General features: G+C 37.8%; 2 protein-coding genes across 3 annotated transcripts; both read left to right on the top strand.

Annotated features, from left to right (window-relative positions):
• The first annotated feature begins 850 nt into the window (after positions 1 to 850).
• On the top strand, positions 851 to 9,676 carry LOC113010774 (tumor necrosis factor receptor superfamily member 5-like). Its single transcript, XM_026149979.1, has 8 exons — positions 851 to 858; positions 3,289 to 3,311; positions 4,585 to 4,710; positions 4,792 to 4,950; positions 5,024 to 5,108; positions 7,090 to 7,223; positions 7,352 to 7,487; positions 8,790 to 9,676. Exons 1-7 carry the CDS (start codon positions 851 to 853, stop codon positions 7,387 to 7,389), a joined length of 573 nt encoding a protein of 190 aa, XP_026005764.1. The 3' UTR covers positions 7,390 to 7,487; positions 8,790 to 9,676.
• On the top strand, positions 8,256 to 16,401 carry LOC113010099 (tumor necrosis factor receptor superfamily member 5-like). Of its 2 annotated transcripts, none has more exons than XM_026148955.1 (7): positions 8,256 to 8,862; positions 11,987 to 12,079; positions 13,096 to 13,221; positions 13,335 to 13,493; positions 13,579 to 13,663; positions 15,851 to 15,984; positions 16,112 to 16,401. In XM_026148955.1, exons 2-7 carry the CDS (start codon positions 12,067 to 12,069, stop codon positions 16,147 to 16,149), a joined length of 555 nt encoding a protein of 184 aa, XP_026004740.1. In that variant the 5' UTR covers positions 8,256 to 8,862; positions 11,987 to 12,066; the 3' UTR covers positions 16,150 to 16,401. The 2 variants fall into 2 exon arrangements, with proteins under 2 accessions (XP_026004740.1, XP_026004739.1); XM_026148954.1 differs by lacking the exon at positions 8,256 to 8,862 and adding an exon at positions 11,784 to 11,866.
• Positions 16,402 to 17,462: the final 1,061 nt, after the last annotated feature.

The raw sequence follows: 17,462 nt of genomic DNA, 5'->3' as shown, positions 1-17,462 counted from the left end.
CTTGATCACTTCAAGATGACAAAGCAACAAGGTGTTATATACCAGTTTTTAAATTGTGTTGATAGGCCACGTAAAACCAGAGTCATGATAAACAGTATATACGCGGCGTTTTTTCCTAAATACTTTCATAACATTTACTTTCTAAGGACAGCGCTACACTCAGAAAAATTATGGTTCTTAAATGGTTCTTCAGATGTCTTCATGGTTCTTTAAAGAACCATCATACGTCAAAGAACCTTTTTATTTTGTGGATGGTTCTTCAGCTATTACAAATGGTTCTTTAAAGAACAAAAGGTTCTTCATCCTTAGCAATCTAAGTTTGATGGTGTAAATGGCATAAATATTTACTCACTATAACGAGGCTGTGAATTATACTGTGTGTTTTCTTTGTGTGCATGTGTGTGCGAAGGGGGAGGGCGGATTACCTGGCAATTACCCTTTAAGAGAAAATGGTAGGAAACTGAATATTCAAATAAAAGTTAGAAATATTTGCTTAAAAATATACTGGTGGCAGGGGTGGGGGGACCTAAAGACCCTAACCCCCCCCCCCCCCCCCCCCACACACACACACACACACACACACACACACCCCCCTAACCCCACAAACCCATTATGAATATGGTGAGTTAACAAACAGTAGACACAATACACACATTCAAATACTGTACTTTAGTTTTAAATTTTAATAAAGCATTACTATTTTCTACTCCAAGGCATTACTTTTGAGATTATTATATATTTTTGAAAATATAGCATAATGATAATACTAGTTATTGTAAACTTTACAAACCACCCAGCAGTATGTAAAGTCAAATTATAAAATACAAGTAAATAACAATTGCAGAACAGAATGTCAGTGTAATGAACACACACTTCGTTTTGACAAAGCGCAGCTTAGGTAAATGATCTGAGTAGTTGTTCATCACTGAGCAATTTGTTAATATGTGTTTCGAGCCAAATAAATGACAGGGAGAGAGAGAGTGACGTCAGAACACGTCATACTATAACCTCCCGGGAGTGGATGGAGGGGGTCAGTCGTTGCGATGCGCATGCGCAGACAGAGTGCGCGAGCGGCGGGCCTTGACCTTTCGGGAAAAAAACCACTTTCTCACGGCCGGTGTTCCAGATCTACTGGCGTTTAGATCAACTGGCGTTGGTCGAACAGATGTGTGGCAGTCTTGCGTTTCAGTAGCTGCTACCGACAAACCAGCAAAAAAACGCCAAATGTGTCATCTGTGACACTTGTGAGGTTGTCTCAAACACACTCCGTCAGTCTTGACGCTGTTGAACAACAAAATGTTTAAAAATGTGGCGAGTTCACCTGGTGATATCCTCATGCGCGACGCGATCGCGAAAACAGCAAACAAGTAACACCACGCCGTTGTTGTTCACAGGACACAAAGAGTAAACGATCGGGAGACTCTTGTCGTCGTCATCGTTCCCCTCGCACGGTTTATTCCTCCGAATTCAGCGTTTTTGCTTCACAACTACAGCGTGCTGTTTACTTTGTGCACTAACATGGAGTCGAGTCAACCAGCGCCACCTCTGGCCAAGTGCCACAGCCTACAGCCAGATCAACCTGTGACACACATCTGCACCACGTTTGAATTCGTGTCATGCACATTTGTACCTTTCAATTGTGTCTGTTTGTGCGTCATGCAAACAAACCTTTGAAATGAATGAAATGATATCATATATTTATTATCAGCCTACATTTGTACAAAATGCCAAATGACATACACATAAGAATCACCATCCTGATATCAATACTTTTGCCCATACGAAAAATGTCGTGAACACACTAATATTTCACCAGTGTTGTAACATCACATGTCGTTAGCGTAGTCTGTCTGTGTCTGCCCTCTGCAAACAAACATGTTAGAGTTGGTTGTGATATACAGTCTGCATAAGTGTGGTCAATCTAATAAACATTTGTAAGGAGATGGCAGTTACTGTGAATGTACAGCAGGTGATTAGTAATAAACAGCCAGACAATGACTCTGACAATCTCATTCAATCTTGCAGATTGCACCTTCTGTGGAAAGTGGTACCACACGGTGTGTGTGGACTTCCCTTGTGCAGAAGGCGACTACAAATGTTGTGGGTGCTAAATAAACAGAAAAAAGTGATCCCTGTTGTCTTTGCTTACTGATTGTTTTTAGTGTTGACAATCCACATTGCTGGCATTGCATCTTTCAACATGTTTGTGGGCAGATTTGGATGTACCAGGGGTAAGTGCAGCCACTCAGCCTTTACTCAATGTGATCATAGCAGCAGGTGCAGATGTGTCACAAGTTAATCTAGTAGTGGGCTATGGTCATGTGTTAGTGGTGGGAACAGTCATATCCACTCACTCTCACTGGCTGTTTATTACTAATCACTGTGTAACTGCTGTGAATTCACAGTAACTGCCGTCTCCTTACAAATGTTCATTAGATTAACCACACTTATACAGACTGTATATAACTCCAGCCATGTTGATGAATTGCCTATATTGGCTGGAAATATTCATTTTCAGGGAAAAGACACAGACAGACTATGCTAGCGACATGTGATGTTACAACACTAATGAAATATTGATGTGTCATATTTGTCCAAGGCGTATTTCATTGTTATGGAAAAAGAGAATATCAAAATCATGATGACCAATTGGAGTGGTGATTTCTATGACTTTGTGTATATAATTTGGAATTTTGTACAAATGTAGGCCAATAAGGAATATATGATATCATTTCATTCTTTTCAAAGGTTTATTTGCATGACGCACAAACAGACACAATTGAAAGGTACAAATGTGCATGACACGAATTCAAACGTGGTGCAGATGTGTGTCATAGGTTGATCTGGCTGTAGGCTGTGGCACTTGGCCAGAGGTGGCGCAGGTTGACTCGACTCCATGTTAGTGCACAAAGTAAACAGCACGCTGTAGTTGTGAAGCAAAAACGCTGAATTCGGAGGAATAAACCGTGCGAGGGGAACGATGACGACGACAAGAGTCTCCCGATCGTTTACTCTTTGTGTCCTGTGAACAACAACGGCGTGGTGTTACTTGTTTGCTGTTTTCGCGATCGCGTCGCGCATGAGGATATCACCAGGTGAACTCGCCACATTTTTAAGCATTTTGTTGTTCAACAGCATCAAGACTGACGGAGTGTGTTTGAGACAACCTCACAAATGTCACAGATGACACATTTGGCGTTTTTTTGCTGGTTTGTCGGTAGCAGCTCCTGAAACGCAAGACTGCCACACATCTGTTCGACCAACGCCAGTTGATCTAAACGCCAGTAGATCTGGAACACCGCCCACATTATGTGAGTTCCCACTGTGAGAACAAAGAGTAAATAAAGAGCCGTCTATCTTATTTGATGTTACAGCTGCTTCTTTTATCTCACAGTTCTTTAAGTTAATAAACCAGAAAATCTGCTGACTCTTTTTTTTTAAATCATTTTTTCCCCTGAAACTGTCAACTAACCTTCATTAATAGTTAGAATTGACACAGTTCAGATAATAGCTTTCAGGAAACATCACAAGTATTGTAAATAAATTGTAACTGTTTGTCTGAGGGGGCAGCACACAAACAAGTTATTAAGTTGCACGTTCAGATGAGATAAACCTTTTTTTCATACCTTCCGTCCACCTCGACTCAGTTCATCTTACACATACTGAAACGTCATTTCATATGATCAGATGTGTTGAGCATGTGCCTCTACAGCACTGCTGGCACAGGGTGAAGTAATGCAAGGCTTTGTGGCACACTATAACCATTTCAAATGTACCAGAGCTGTAGAGGTTTAAAAACAACTTGATCCCCATATTCACAGTTCAATTCACATGTTATTTATATAGCGCCAAATCACAACTACAGTCTCCTCAAGGCAGTTTATACTGTAAGGTAGACCCTACAGTAATACATACAAGAGACACCCAATGACCTCTTTTGGTATTGTCACATCTTGAAACTGCTACTGTGTGAAAAATAATGATGCACACAAGGATTGTACAGTTCTAAACAAGGCAATTTCTTATACCCATCTATTAGTACCTGAAAAAAGTTGATTCTTTTCATCTGCACGTACATTTGAATCAGTGATATAACATTTCTCTATCTATCAACAATTAGTTCTTCATAATGCCCAAAAGATGACTAGGTAAGCTACTAGTCTGTGTTATCTTGTTGTTGTAATAATTATGTGAAATATGCAGATGGTTCAAGGGCAGAGGCTCCTCCACTATCAGAAAAAGTTGTAAGTGGTGCATACTATTATCTGCTCCACAGCACTCATCCACACAGGCTTGTATTTTGCAATAATTGCGCACACCAATTGTTCTTGAAATATAAAAAATTTAGTAATATATAGTAGGAGTACAGAGGAAACTATTATATTCTGGCAGTTATTTTGCCAGTACCAGCTGGTGGTTGCTTAGTAACTTTACACAGTCTATTGTGGTGTTTAAAGTTTTCTAAAATGTGTGTCTAAAAAGATTCACCCCAGATTTAATACACTGTGCATTCACTGTGCGTTTGTGTTCTTGACCTTTAATGTGGCTTTAATGTTCACATAAATGTTGTGCTGTGTTGAACAGGTACAGTTGTTCAGAGAGACTGCACAGCATATTCAGGAACTCGGTGCCGTTCCTGTGACCTGGGGACTTTCATGAACCAACTCAATGGTCTATCTAACTGTTTCCCCTGCACTACCTGTGATACAGGTACAGATGGAAACTTCTTAGTCAAATTTTAATTTAAAAAATAAAAAGGTTTTCAAATTGCACCGATATTTTTTTTTTTAGGTCATGGTCTCTTTGTCAAGCGGAACTGTACAGCAAAAACTGACACAGTGTGTGACGTTTTAAATGGATATTACTGCAAAGGTTTGATTGACAGTAATGGATGTAGTTTGGCAGAGAAACATTCACAGTGTGAAGCTGGTCAGAGGATAAAAGAATCTGGTAAGAAAAGTTTTTTTAGATGAGCTGATAAATTAGGATTTTTTTTGTGTAACAACGAATGTGTTTCTTTCAGGAACCAGCAGAAGTGACACAGTGTGTGAAGACTGTCAGCCAGGCTTCTTTTCCAAAGACGGTGTGAAGTGCACTGCTTGGAAAACGTAGGTCATAATTTATAACAAAATCACTAAGTTTATTTTATTTTCAGTTATTGATCATCAATGTCTTAATGGAATCTCTCATATACTTGGGACTAGGGCTGTGCCACATCATATCATCTGCAATAATATCGGTATTACACTATACACTGTGTGTCGCTATAGCAAGAATATGTGTTTGTATCCTAGTGTTTATGACAAGGAGTCAAAACCATGCATGTCTGAATGTAAGAGCAGTGTGCAACTAAAAATGGAGCTACTTCAGCAGCTTCCAGTGAACACAGGACGAAAACATGCAGGAAATCTGTTTGGAAAAAAGGGAAAACAACAAACTGGTAGAAGAGGGTAAAAACACACCGTTGAGTAGAACGAGACACCTGGGACATGAGCAGTCACTCGCTGCACTCGCTAGTTAGGCTCTATGTAACAGGAGGAGCAAACAGTGGATGGAAATTAGTGATGCAGTTACATGATGGAAAAGCAGGACTTTAAGCATACACTTTAAGCATAGACTGACCAAGGCAGAAAATATTTTTTATGTTTATATTTTTTAATATTAATATATGACAATATTGTGGAGCTCCTAACATTTTACAAGAGTAAGGTCATTTAGTTATTGTCAAAGTCAAGTTTTAAAATTTATTTTATACTTTCACTTGAAAATTCCAGGGAAAATACTACCTAGGCTACTTTTGTGCTTACATTTTCTTTCATTAGATTCACATTTCAGTTTAAGTAGTCTGACATTGGTGAGACTAGCTCTCTGGAAAAGAAGGATGCTTCATCTACTTACAGCAGTGGTTCTTAACCTGGGTTCGATCGAACCCTAGGGGTTCGGTGAGTCGGTCTCAGGGGTTCGGCAGAGCCTCCGCCATGACATGCATGGCTCATTTTGTGCACCAGTAAAAAAATCACATTTTATTTTTCACTAAAGAGGGGTTCAGTGAATGCGCATATGAAAATGGTGGGGTTCGGTACCTCCAACAAGGTTAAGAACCACTGACTTACAGTTATTAATGCTGCTGTGAGCATTTAAAAAAACATACAGTATTTTTTTCTATATCTTCATATCTCAGTTGTCATATATTATCCACCTCCACACAGGACTTTGGGAATTCCCCTACTTTAGTAACCTGAGGACCAGTGATTCAGCTGATTGAACAGAAAATTAGCCAACTTTTATTTTAAAAATGTTGTAATGGTACAAGAAAAACTTTGATTTTTTTTTTTTTAATAAAGTTTTGAATAGTTTAAACTACAGTCATAGATTATTAGAGGTTCATTAATAATAACATGGTGGTGTCTCAGTTACTGTGTATTGAAGATAAACACGAGTACCTCTGGAAACCTCTGCATGTGTGCCGTTCTGTAAACATGATAGCTTGAAAGGTTTTGAATGAATTCTGATAAAACCTTGTTGGAGTGTAGAACTAACAAAAACCTCATGACTTAAGAGTGTATAATTCTTACAAACATTGTGTGTACTATCAACACATAGAAAGCACCATATAAAAATGTAAAACAGCATGTCACATTTGACCTCTGACCTCTCCTTCAATAGATCGAGACAGATGACAGCACAGTTGAGGCATCAGTTAATCCTGATGGCCACATTAGGACACATAAACATGAGCTCTGCTTTATCACAAACATCTTGTTTTTAGACAAGACACAAGATGCTTGTCAGCAGGAATACTAACTGGAGCCCATATAGAATGCACTTTACAGATATTAATACACTGTTACATTTTTATGTCAGGCTCATAAAATAAAATAATAATTAACTTAGAACTTAAAAGTTAGAACTACTGATGTAATATTCAGACTTGCAAAATTACTTCAGTTTTTCATCAACATTTGACAGGATATCAAAATATTATAACAATTTACATAAAATTATTATCTTGATAATTCTCTGTGGTCCTGCTCCTTCACGTGGATTTATTTGGATTTTCTTTCTCTTTCACCTCTTCTTTTACAACAGTTGCTCAAACACACAGATAAAGGTCAGAGGAAGCTCAACCAGTGACGTTGTCTGTGGGAGAACATCAAGTCAACATTACTTTGTGTTTTTACCTTTTTTGCTTTGCTCAGTAGCATTTGCTAGCCTTGTGACAGGTTAGTGCATCGTCTGCATTGTGTTGACTTTTCAGTTTAAAGCCTTAACAACACAGTGTTGCCTTTTTATTATTGCTTAGGGTTTTTTTTCCTGCTGTAACACTAATTTTCTTTGTGTACCACTAAAGCAAAGAAGAAGAAGGAAGGAAAAAGAATGACTTTTTAAAAAGAAAATTGAACTCACTAACCATGAGCAGTTTATTTATATCATTAATAGACTTTTAGCTGGGAAGGCCAGAAGACCCAGCACTGACAACTGAACAGGTGCGTTTAGATCACGGTGTTGTTCCAAAAGGTGATTTCTGGTGTTTCTGTATGTTTTTTGTTTTGTTTTTAATGCGTAATGTCTTTGCTTATATTGGTAAGTAGTTGCAATTTCTGCCTCTTGGCCCAACATCTCTTTAAAAAGACTTTTTTTAATGTCTATGAGGCTTTTTAACTGAATCCATGAAGCACATATAAAAGTCACTTTGTCATAAACTGATTGCAGCTTCTACCTTGTGGGAAAAAATGTTGTTTGTAGTTCAGAATAACTCGATATCATTCATAACAGAAACGTCTGACATACTTTTTACACATTTTAGGCCAACAGGTCATTAATGACGGTTTAAATGGGGGCAATCACTTTTTGGAAAATACCCGAAATCACTTTTCTGGCACCACAGCTAATTATAGAAAACATGTGTCCAAAGTCAGATATTCACTAAAAGTGTAATTTAGTCACAAAGGACATTAAACATTGCAGAAATGTAATCTATCCTCTGTACTGTGTGTGCTGATGGGCTTTGGTCTGAAGGAAAAGAGTTCATGTACAGCAACATCAGATAAAGTCTGTGGAGGGACTTTACTGAATCTGAAGGTGTCCACTGCATGAAGACACAGAAACACGGGAGCTGTAAACCAGGACACATCAGCCAGCATGGTTGATTTTCTTGCTACAAGACATAAAGTACTAAAATGAGCGTAATATGTAATATAAATATAAATAATATACAATTCTGTTAAGTCTTGTATAAAGTTTTTAAAATCAAACTAACAGATTTGATGGCTGTTATGATGTATTTGGTTGATGCTGAAACTGTGGAACATACCTTAATTAATGTTTCATAAACTCTGAATATGGTGTTAATTTGAAGTAAAATGGTAACTAACTAGTGACCTGCTGGTTCACTTTTCATTCACAGCCCTTTAAGTCACAGCTTACAGGCAAACAGCTCAAAGCAAACCTGATGAAAAGAAGCAAAGACTGTGGGAGAAGCAGTTGGAAAAGAAGAACTGCAATAAGAGTAAAAGTTACAGTGAAAATAAGCTGGATGAAATAATCTGTTGGCCAAGTTCAGTGTTCTGTCCAATAGAAGCTGATTCGCCTTCTGTGGTGTGATTTTAACCTGAAGCTGCACTCACTCATTCTTTCCCAGCTCAAGAAAAACAAAGAAATGCTTTTAGATGTTTCAGACTTTTTTAAATTATATCAGAATGAAATAATGACTCAGATGAGGTCATAACAGACACTCCTTCATAAGATGACCTGTAAGTATAAAACTGTGTATATTTGTGGTTTTGCAGGAACAGCCTCCACAGACAGTGGATGCTCTGACTGCAGCAGTGGAACATTAACACCTTGTCACTCACGCACTAAGTAAGTGACACTTCAGAGCAGACATGGACACGTGATTTCTTCCAGTGCAACAACTTTTTCATTTTTCCCCCTCTGTACCTTCCAGATGTGAGTCACTAAACCACATGATAACTCCAGTGCTTATGCTCAATATTGGAAACAAAGGGGGAAAAATTGTTACCATCACTGGCTGTGTGGTGGTTTTAGTTATGATTGCCATAGCTGTAGTGATTTTAATTATTGTCATTTTTAAAAGATGTATCTATGTGAGGATGTCAAAGATCACTGATATCATGATTTAGATGATATTTCCTGTCAAGTAATAACTTTTTTAGACAAAAATAAAACTCAAAACAATATAGGAAATGAAAGTATTTATATTTTTTATTTTATTTCTGAGAAGGAAAGAAAAGAAAATGAAGCACTGAATGGGTCAAAGCAGCAGACAAGACAGTGAAATGTTCACTGTGGACTCTGATCTTTTTTAAAAAGCAGCTAAAAACTCAACTTTTTAAACTTGTATTTGGGTAAAGTTTTGTTTTAATGTCTTAGAATTTTGTAATGAAGCACTTTGCGATATTTAGAGACGATCAGATTTTTACTGCAGCATTATGGAACAAAGAATAGCAGTTTCTAATGTTTTTATCTTTCATATACAGATTTTCCTTGGAACTGGTTGTGGATGTTTGTGTAGATGAAAGTTCATAGTCAACACGTTCTCAGTCCCAAAGCGTAACATTTTACGTTGCCATAGTTATCCTTGTAATGTATTTATGGGGAATATTTCATAAAAAAGGTTGACTGCACAGAGACAATAAAGAAAACCTTCAACAAACTTGTGTAAAGCAGACTGTAGTTCTTCAGATTCATGGACACTAAAAAGTTTGCATCTTTTTATGAAGTTAAGGAGCCAACATGTTAGTTGGTATCACAGACAGCTGGTTTTATTTCATTTCCTGCACCCTGACATCTCCAGTTTCACAGCCTTGCACTTCCGGCCTTCTCGGTCTTCGAATGACCCGGCCCACGTAGACCGCGAAGGGTGGTGTCTGTCGGGGATACCTACTTTGGCACGACACCAGGTCCTGCAAGGATGCGGTTGAGGGTTTGGGACACAGCTATTAGGTCCTACGATTTCCTTCAAGCCCTCTCCCCTTTTTTGTCTTTGTCTAAACGAAGTTGATCCCCATGTGCCCTCAAATGTCATAAAATGGCTTGTTTTCAGTTTCTGTTTTAAGCCACGAAAACCGTTGATGCTCATTCTTTCCAACAATGAATAGATTTCCTGTTTACACCCACATCAAAACCCAAAAGCGATCATTGCTGTTAGATTTATATGGAAGTTTGGTGAAATAGAGCCTACAAATGTGTTATAAGGCAGCGTGTTAGGATGTGATATCTAGTGATGTGCGATACCACTGATTTCCTTTCCGATCCGATACCAAGTAATATTCAGGGTGGTATCGACGATACTGATCCGATACCGATACTTTGTACAAAAACGTATTTTATTTATTGTATCTCAAATTATAGCGTCATAATGATTACAGGGCATCAGATTACTTGTTCTTATCACTTAATAATGCAGGGTTCATCATATAGAAATAAAAAAAACTGAAGTTGTGCCTATTTGAACACCTTGCCTGCCTGCAGCACTAAAGGACTCCGTGAGAGACGTCTGTCTCGCCCTGGCAGCACCTGTCCCTGTCCTTCTCTTCAGTTCGCCTCAACATACACTCCTCATATTCTGTGATATGATTTACTCTGAGGTGTTTGACAAGGTTAGTGATGTTGCCATATGTTACCATACATGCCAACCCTCCCGATTTTTCCGGGAGAATACCAAATTTCAGTGCCCTTCCCGAAAATCTCCCAGAGCCACCATTCTCCTGAATTTCTCCCGATTTTCCACCCGGACAACAAAATTGAAAAACCATATCGCAGAATTCATAGCGCGGCCCAGCCAATTCCAGTTTCCAACAATGGCGACAGCTACTTAGTTTTAATATCACTCTTATTTCTCTTTCTGGGTCGCAAAAAACTGTTAACATATTTTCAGGTGAGAATGTAGCTGTGTAAACTTCAAATATCTGAGCCAACTGACACATCATTTTCAAACCCCCGCGGTCTTTCGCTACTCGGGTTAAACATGATATACAAGTCACTTTGATAACTTAAAAATGTTATTGTTTGGCTTTTTCAGTGTTTTATTTGTTCGTGAGTAAATCGGTTTGGCTGAGATTAAAGTTATTAGATTAGATTAAATTAAACTTTATTAATCCCTCAGGAGGGTTCCTCCGGGGTTTTCACACAGCTGAATAAACGTCAAACAGAAAATGATTAAACAGAAGTGTGAGACGGTCGAGAGTTTACGTCAGCGCCCGGTTGTATTCACCCTCCACCGATGGAGCTCGTGACGTGCAACCCGGCTTTCTTTAGACCGCGAAGGCCGGGTCCTCAGGTGGAAGCAGCCTCTGAATTTGGACACCCCCGCTGTTTCCGGGCCGGCCAATAATAACGGTGATTTAACGTATTTTATCCGATAAATAAACCCTGCAAAATGTATTTATCAGCCCCCCCAACAGACCTTTTGAATGTCTCCCTAGTAGGCTACGGCCACAACACCTCACTCACTCTTGGAGCACTTTTTTGCCACATGTATCGCAAACCACGTCTCAGATGTTTGTGGAGGTAAAATACGTCTGCACAATTACGCTCAGCCATTGTTGTGAGTGCGCATGCCAAGGCGCTGCGAGACATTTATACAGCCGTATTTCGTACATGACTATGAAAGGCGGAAGAGGAAGTAGTTCCTTTGAATGTAGACAATCTGAATGTTATAGTTTCTTTCCACTGTGTTCCTGTTAATGATAAACTATAAATTTACTCTAAATTACTAAAATATCGACATTTTAATGTGAAAATCGATTCTAGAACATAAATGATTGGTATCGGAGGAATCGACATTTCAGGATCGATCCGCACATCACTAGCGATATCATGGTTTCTGCGTTGTTTGTCTTCGGTAAGTACAGCAGCAGTTTCGCGACACAGCTTTTAGTTTAAGCTAACCTTAGCTTAGCTTGTGAGCTAACTGAGTTATATATCTATCCCACGATATTAAAACTCATGTGTTTTCCTGTAGGATATGCCGCTGTCTTCATAGTGCCCGTGTTATCCTGTCGACCAAATGAGTATAAAACAAATGACGGACAGTGCTGCCCGATGTGCAACAAAGGTACGAAGAAAAGCGATGACTGCAATGAAACTTTGTAGTATTTAAACTATTGTTTTTACGAAAATGTATACAAACCTGAAAGCAGATCATTCTGAAACATAATAGCTTTATAGAAGAAAGAAAAAAACCTAAACAAACCACAGATAAATAAAGAGGACATGACTTTAATATTTGATCTTTGCTTGATTTCGTTTTTGAAATGACACGATAGACAGAAGTGTTTCTAACATGAAATGAAGGGTTTGCTTATACAGATGACAACCTTGGTTTTTTTGTAAAAGTTTTAAACATTTGTGTTAAATGAAAACACAATCTATCCTTAGATATTTTATGTTGCATTTAAGTAATTAATAATTACTTCTTGCATCTCAGTCAAACATAAAAGGAGAAATATGTGTGTTTTATGTGTTATTGACCCAGAAAATCTGTTGTCTTCATTTTTTTTCCTTCCAACAGTCAGATAAATTAATTGATACTTAGAACTGACACAGTTCACAAAATGTTTTCCAGAAGCAGTAAAATGAAGCACAAGTTGCATTAACGGGAGACAAAATATGTAAAGGCAAGAAATCGGTAGTGAGCAGGCAACGTATGAAGTACATTCCAGGGTTCTTAAAACAATTAAGCAAGATGGATAGTATGTGTTTACATGTAAATGTGTTAACAATGTCTGTTTACACACTTTCCTGTGATTGTTTCCTTGTTGGCTTGAAGTGAAATATCCCTCTGCTACTTCAGGTTGCTCGAACTGCATGTGTCCATTTCACACTTTGGAGAGGCCAAGCATGAAATGGACACAGTGGACCAATGTGTTTATTACATGTTTTACTGTACGGGGTCAGGAAAAAGGGGCACATTGAATTTGCAGATCAGTAATGTTGTATCGCTCAGTTCACTTGTGATTTCCAAGCTGCTTGACCTACCGTAAAGTACACCCCAACACTACAACACTACTTTAGGTTCACTCTGGGATAAATGGTGAAAGTCTGACATAAATGTTGTGCTGTGTTGAACAGGTAGAGTTGTTCGGAAAGACTGCACAGTATATGCAGGAACTCAGTGCCGTTTCTGTGACCTGGGGACTTTCATGAACCAACCCAACGGCCTGTATAACTGTTTCCCCTGCACATCCTGTGACACAGGTACAGTTAGATGGGAAATCCTTTGTAAATTTTAAATTAAAAAAATAAATCTTTCATTTAAAAGTAAATTACAGAATATTTTTACACTAATGTTTTTGTTTTGTTTTTTTTAGGCCATGGTCTTTTTGTCAAGCAGAACTGTACAGCAACAACTGACACAGTGTGTGATGTTTTAAATGGATATTACTGTAAAGATTTGACAGACAGTAACGGATGTAGTTTGACAGAGAAACATTCACAGTGTGCAGCTGGTCAGAGGATAAAAGAACCTGGTAAGAAAAATTAAAGTCTAAGACCATTTAGATGAGCTGATAAATTATCATTTTTTTTGTGTAACAATGAATGTGTTTCTTTCAGGGACCAGCAGAAGTGACACAGTGTGTGAAGACTGTCAGCCAGGCTTCTTTTCCAAGGACGGTGTGAGCTGCACGGCTTGGAAAGTGTAGGTCATAATTTATAATAAAATCACTCTAAAAGTGTTTAATATATTCAGTTATTGATCATCAATGTCTTAATGGAATCTCTCATATACTTGGGACTAGGGCTGTGCCACATCATATCATCTGCAATAATACCGGTATTATACTATATACTGTGTTGCTATAGCAACATTATGTGTTTGTTTCCTAGTGTTTATGACAAGGAGTCAAAACCGTGCATGTCTAAATGTAAGAGCAGTGTTTCAATGATGATTTAGTAACTAAAAATGGAGCTACTTCAGCAGCCTCCAGCAAACACAGGAGAAAACATGCAGGAAATCTGTTTGTAAAAAGTGGAAAACACTCCGTTGAGTAAAACGAGGCTATGAAGACACATGAGGAGACAGGAGCAGTTACTAGCTGCACTCGCTAGTTAGACTCTTTATAACAGGAGGAGCAAACAATGTGTGGAAATTAGTGATGCAGTAACATGATGGAGGCAGGACTTTAAGTTGGTTAAAATCCTGACATGATAAATATTTTTTGATTTGTTAATAACAGTGTTAAAAGTTTTTTATACTTTATTTGAAAATTCCAGGGAAAATACTACCTGGGCTACTTTTGAACTTATGTTTTCTTTTGTTAGATTCACACTTCAGTTTAAGTAGTCTGACACTGATGACGGTAGCACTACAGTTATAAATGCTGCTACCTGCAACCATTTTAAAACTCAATGCTTTTTTTCTATATTTTCATATCTCAGTGATATATTACTAACCTCCACACGGGACTTTGGGATTTGCCCCCCTTTAGTAACCTGAGAACCAGTGATTCAGCTGATTAAACAGAAACTTAGCCAACTTTTGATTTTAATGTTATAATTGTAGAATAAATACTTTGAATTTGTTGAAAATAAAGTTTGATTAATTTAAAATACAGTCATATATTATCAGAGATTCATTAATAGTAACAGCGTGGTGTCTCAGTTACTGTGTATAGAAGATAAACATGATTACCTCTGGAAAGGAGGTCATGTTTTTAATAGAGTGTGTGTGCATGTGTGCCGTTCTGTAAACATGATAGCTTGAAAGGTTTTGAGTGACTTCTGATAAAACCTTGTTGGAGTGTAGAACTGACAAAAATCCTCATGACTTAGAGCAGTGTTTCCCAACCACTGTACCGCAGCACATAAGTGTGCCATGAGAAATGATCAGGTGTGCCGTGGAAGATTATCTGGTTCCACCTGATTAGTACTCGAAGCGTCCGGCATGAGTCACGGGCAGAACAATTACATTCTCTTCCACTAGAGGCCAGTACAACTATCTGCTCTAATTAAATGAGTTGCCAACTGCCAGTAAAACAGAAGAAGACCAAGAAGAAATTACATAATAGTCATGCTGTGAGCGAGACCACGCAGCGCGTAATAGCAATAAATAAATATTTAAAAAGAAAAAGTAGTCAATCTGACTTGGGTCCTGGAGAAAATTCCGACCCAGATGAGTAGTGATCAGAAGAAAGCAAAAAAAGTGTACTGGGGACAAACCGAACCCTTTTCGCTATGCCATGTGCACGGGTAAAAATTATCAATATGCTTTTTGTGACATTTTTCTTTGGTGGTGTGCCGTGTGATTGTTTTTTTTATGTGAAATATGTGCCGTGGCCCCAAAAGATTGTGAAACAGTGACTTAGAGTGTAAAATTCTTACATACATGTTGCATATTATCAACACATAGAAAGCACCATATAAAAATGTAAAACAGCATGTCACATTTGACCTGTGACAGATGACAGCACAGATGTGGCATCAGTTAATCCTGATGGCCACATTCAAACACATCTACAGATGTAAACAGGAGCTCTGTTTTATCATAAACTCCTTGTGTTTAGAATGAAAACACAAGATGTTTGTCAGCAGGAACACTAACTGTAGTCCATGTACTTGTACAATGCACTTTACAGATTTCAGTACACTGTTACATTTGATGTCAGGCTCATAAAATAAAATAATAATTAACTTAGAACTTAAAAGTTGGCAGTACTGATGTGATATTTAGACCTGCATAATTCAGTTTTTCATCAACATTTGACAAGATATTAAAATATTATAACAATTTACATAAAATTATTATCTTGATAATTCTCTGTGGTCCTGCTCCTTCACGTGGATTAATTTGGATTTTCTTTCTCTTTCACCTCTTCTTTTACAACAGTTGCTCAAACACACAGATAAAGGTCAAAGGAAGCTCGACCAGTGACGTTGTCTGTGGGAGAACATCAAGTCAACATTACTTTGTGTTTTTACCTTTTTTGCTTTGCTCAGTAGCATTTGCTAGCCTTGTGACAGGTTAGTGCATCGTCTGCATTGTGTTGACTTTTCAGTTTAAAGCCTTAACAACACAGTGTTGCCTTTTTGTTATTGCTTAGGGTTTTTTTCCTGCTGTAACACTAATTTTCTTTTTGTACCAATAAAGCAAAGAAGAAGAAGGAAGGAAAAAGAATGACTTTTTAAAAAGAAAATTGAACTCACTAACCATGAGCAGTTTATTTATATCATTAATAGACTTTTAGCTGGGAAGGCCAGAAGACCCAGCACTGACAACTAAATAGGTGCAGTTGGATCACGGTGTTGTTCCGAAAGGCGATTTCTGATGTTTCTGTATGTATGTGTAATGTCTATGTTTATATTGGAAGGTAGACTGCAGTCAAAATGATTTATGAAGGAGTTGTATATAAAATAAAGAAATTACCTGTTTTGCAAATATCTTTATGACTGCATTATTGTACCCAAATTCTAATCAGTCTGGTTGTTGGTCACTTAAAATGTCTAAAAAACTATTATGTTATATTTGCTGCAATTTCTATTAGCCTCTTGACCCAACATCTCTTTAAAAAGACATTTTTAATGTCTATGAGGTTTTTTAACTGGATCCATGAAGCACATATAAAAGTCACTTTGTCAGAAACTGATTGCAGCTTCTACCTTGTGGAAAAAATGTTGTTTGTGGTTCAAAATGACTCGATATCATTCATGATGGAAATATTTGACATATTTTTTTACACATTATAGGCCAACGGGTCATTTATGACAGTTTAAATGGGGGCAATCACTTTTTTGGAAAATACTGAAAATCACTTTTTTGGCATCACAACTATCCATAGAAAACAGATGTGTCCAAAGTCAGAGGCTGCATTTAGTCACAAAGGACTGAGATGTAGAGTATCACATTAAACAGTGCAGAAATGTAGTTTATCCTCTGTACTGTGTGTGCTGATGGGCTTTGGTCTGAAGGAAAAGAGTTCATGTACAGCAACATCAGATAAAGTCTCAAACTAACAGATTTGATGGCTGTTATGATGTATTTGGTTGATGCTGAAACTGTGGAACATACCTTAATTAATGTTTCATAAACTCTGAATATGGTGTTAATTTGAAGTAAAATGGTAACTAACTAGTGACCTGCTGGTTCACTTTTCATTCACGGCCCTTTAAGTCACAGCTTACAGGCAAACAGCTCAAAGCAAACCTGATGAAAAGAAGCAAAGACTGTGGGAGAAGCAGTTGGAAAAAAGAAGAACTGCAATAAGAGTAAAAGTTACAGTGAAAATAAGCTGGATGAAATAATCTGTTGGTTAAGTTCAGTGTTCTGTCCAATACAGGGAGTGCAGAATTATTAGGCAAATGAGTATTTTGTCCACATCATTCTCTTCATGCATGTTGTCTTACTCCAAGCTGTATAGGCTCGAAAGCCTACTACCAATTAAGCATATCAGGTGATGTGCATCTCTGTAATGAGAAGGGGTGTGGTCTAATGACATCAACAC

Source organism: Astatotilapia calliptera, chromosome 18 (genome assembly GCF_900246225.1).
Source record: "Astatotilapia calliptera chromosome 18, fAstCal1.2, whole genome shotgun sequence".
Classification (NCBI taxonomy): domain Eukaryota; kingdom Metazoa; phylum Chordata; class Actinopteri; order Cichliformes; family Cichlidae; genus Astatotilapia; species Astatotilapia calliptera.
The sequence above is the reverse complement of the archived record's forward strand: the minus strand, read 5'-3'. Positions and strand labels throughout refer to the sequence as shown.